The sequence below is a fragment of the Nylanderia fulva genome, unplaced genomic scaffold (genome assembly GCF_048542155.1).
Source record: "Nylanderia fulva isolate GAGA-0341 unplaced genomic scaffold, ASM4854215v1 Scaffold39, whole genome shotgun sequence".
In the NCBI taxonomy this organism is placed as follows: Eukaryota; Metazoa; Arthropoda; class Insecta; order Hymenoptera; family Formicidae; genus Nylanderia; species Nylanderia fulva.
Window position 1 is genome coordinate 399,785 of NW_028190466.1, and position 2,373 is coordinate 402,157.

At 27.9% G+C, this 2,373-nt stretch overlaps 1 protein-coding gene across 1 annotated transcript; it reads left to right on the top strand.

Moving 5' to 3' along the window:
* The first annotated feature begins 1,248 nt into the window (after positions 1 to 1,248).
* LOC114932245 (uncharacterized) lies at positions 1,249 to 2,059 on the top strand. Its single transcript, XM_029304401.2, has 2 exons — positions 1,249 to 1,673; positions 1,807 to 2,059. Exons 1-2 carry the CDS (start codon positions 1,278 to 1,280, stop codon positions 1,939 to 1,941), a joined length of 531 nt encoding a protein of 176 aa, XP_029160234.1. The 5' UTR covers positions 1,249 to 1,277; the 3' UTR covers positions 1,942 to 2,059.
* The last annotated feature ends 314 nt before the right edge of the window (positions 2,060 to 2,373 follow it).

The window sequence follows — 2,373 nt, forward strand, 5'->3', positions numbered from 1 at the left end:
AATAACAAAATAAAGGACAGAGAAACAAGATTAACAAAAATTATCCAAATAATATGCGGCCAACAATAAATTGTAGTCAAACCGCACGTCGGTCATCGTTCGATTCGGTCAATATGGCATTGTTAAACAACGACAAATTACATATAAACGATACCCTTGACGATTGTCTCCAAGAAATTCTTAGAGGATTATATCCGAAAATTTTACTTACAATTAATAATAAAAAATACTATTATGAAAATTTAGACATAATTGCAATTTTTGTTTATTCAAGAAATTATCTAATTATTTGTAATAGTGTAATATAATTCATAATAATATTTTATTTACTAGAGCAGATAAAGGCAGTATTACAGTCCCATTAGATAAAGAATTCTATATAAAAAAAGTTGAGAGTCTTTTAAAAGATGATTCTACTTATACCATAGTTAAATATAACCCGTCATCTAAAATAGAAAAAGAACTTAATAATTTTTTAAAAAAATGGTTGAAAAAAAATATCATCAATAAGAAGGAATATTATTTGTTTGGAATTTGTTGAAGGATTATTATTTGTTTTTTAGCGATTATTTTCTCTTCAAGGCCTATGAGCTTCCCAAAGTCCATAAAGAAAATATTCCTTTATGTATATTCCTATATAAAATATACTTATATGTAAGTTCGAGATTAATTTATATATGGAACTTAATAATCTCAAACGAAAAGATACAGTTCCAAAGAATTAATTTTTCGCGCTTTGGCTCTATTGGCCGATTTAAAATATCATATATTATTCTTATTATATTGTTTTGTTGTTCGTATTTCAGATAGCCTTCTGCGAAGATGTTTTATGACAAGTATAAGGAAAATGAGCAGAAAGAATCTGAAGGAAACGTACTGGAGAAGGAAGAAAACATAAATTTTATTTAAACAGGCATAAATTGTGTGAGCAAATTAAAAAATTATTTATCTCAAATACTTTTTGACCAGCATTGTGCCTGCACATTCAACGATAGTGGTATCAATATGATATACAAAACAAGAAAAATTGAAAATATTTTTTATCGTAAAAGGACAATTAAAATTTTTGAGAAAAATTGTAAACCTAAAATGTGGATAAAATATTTGTTTATTGCTGATGAAATTAAAAGTTTATTTATACAACATTCACGGTAAGATTTTTAATATATAGTGCTATTCCATTCACAGATTGATGTATAATACTTTAATATTAATTAATACATATAATTTTTAGGAAAAGTTGTTGCGATATAATCGAAACATATTGCGATATAAAAATGTCTCACTATACAAAGCTATATTCGGTAGGAACTCAGTTGGATATATTGCTAAAAACACCTGGAGTTCTACGTTTGGAAGAAATCTTTACTCTCCTGGCACAGTATTTTCAACCTAGGAAAAATGTGCGTCACTCGAACGTAAAAATATCGTTGGATAGAATCGCACAAGGTGTATTGGATTGTCTCAAAAAGATACATCCCAACCATTCAATATTCTCGACGTCCACTGCAATTTTTTCCTATTGGGAAAACAACAATATTGATGATAATCATTGGGACGAGGCAGAAAGTATCCAGATCATGGATACACTCCAGGAATATATATTTGGTAAATTAAACTTTCGATCATGCAGTAGGTACGATGCAAAATTGGAATACATGTGCATAGATAATGTAAGTCCATATGGATTATAATATATTATAATTACTAGCGACATATATATATATATATATATATATGTTCATTATATTTAATATAACTTCTCATTCTTGTTAATTAATTTCTTTATTGTGATATTTGGCACAGGTTTTACAACATAAATTTGGTCAAGAAGCAATTGTATTAACAATATATCGCAGCGTAGCTAGAAGACTTGGTCTACGTTGCGATATTCTCTTGCATATCAAGGGTATATATTGCCTATATTGGAAACCTAAATAGTAGGTAGAAATATAGGTACAGATATACAGGGTGTATCATAAGTCACGTTGCAAATTTGAAAAATGAGTTTGTCAAGTCATAATAAGTCGAAATTAGAGGATGGTAAAATTACGTTTGAGCCTTCTTTAAAAAGTTGCTTTAATAAACAGCCCAATGCTGTAGCGAGTGAGAAATTCTCTTTTAAATCATGTTAATTTAAAATAACTAAGAAGTAAAATATATAAGGCTCTGATAAATAAACACAATAAAAATCCAATAATAGGCCAGTAAGAGCGGGTGGTAAAGGCGTAAGTAAAAAACAAAAAAAAGATATAAAAAACTAAGACAAAAAATTATTTTAATTATACGTTTCGATCCTTCCTTGGGATCATCTTTAGTAACTGTCAACACAAAAATAAACAAAATATGTAACATAAAAAGTTATTTTTTAAA

Coding starts and splice junctions, on each gene's coding strand:
- LOC114932245 (XM_029304401.2), top strand. CDS start 1,278: ATGTCTCACTATACAAAGCTATATTCGGTAGGAACTCAGTTGGATATA. Junction 1,674..1,806: donor AATACATGTGCATAGATAAT/GTAAGTCCATAT, acceptor TATTTGGCACAG/GTTTTACAACATAAATTTGG.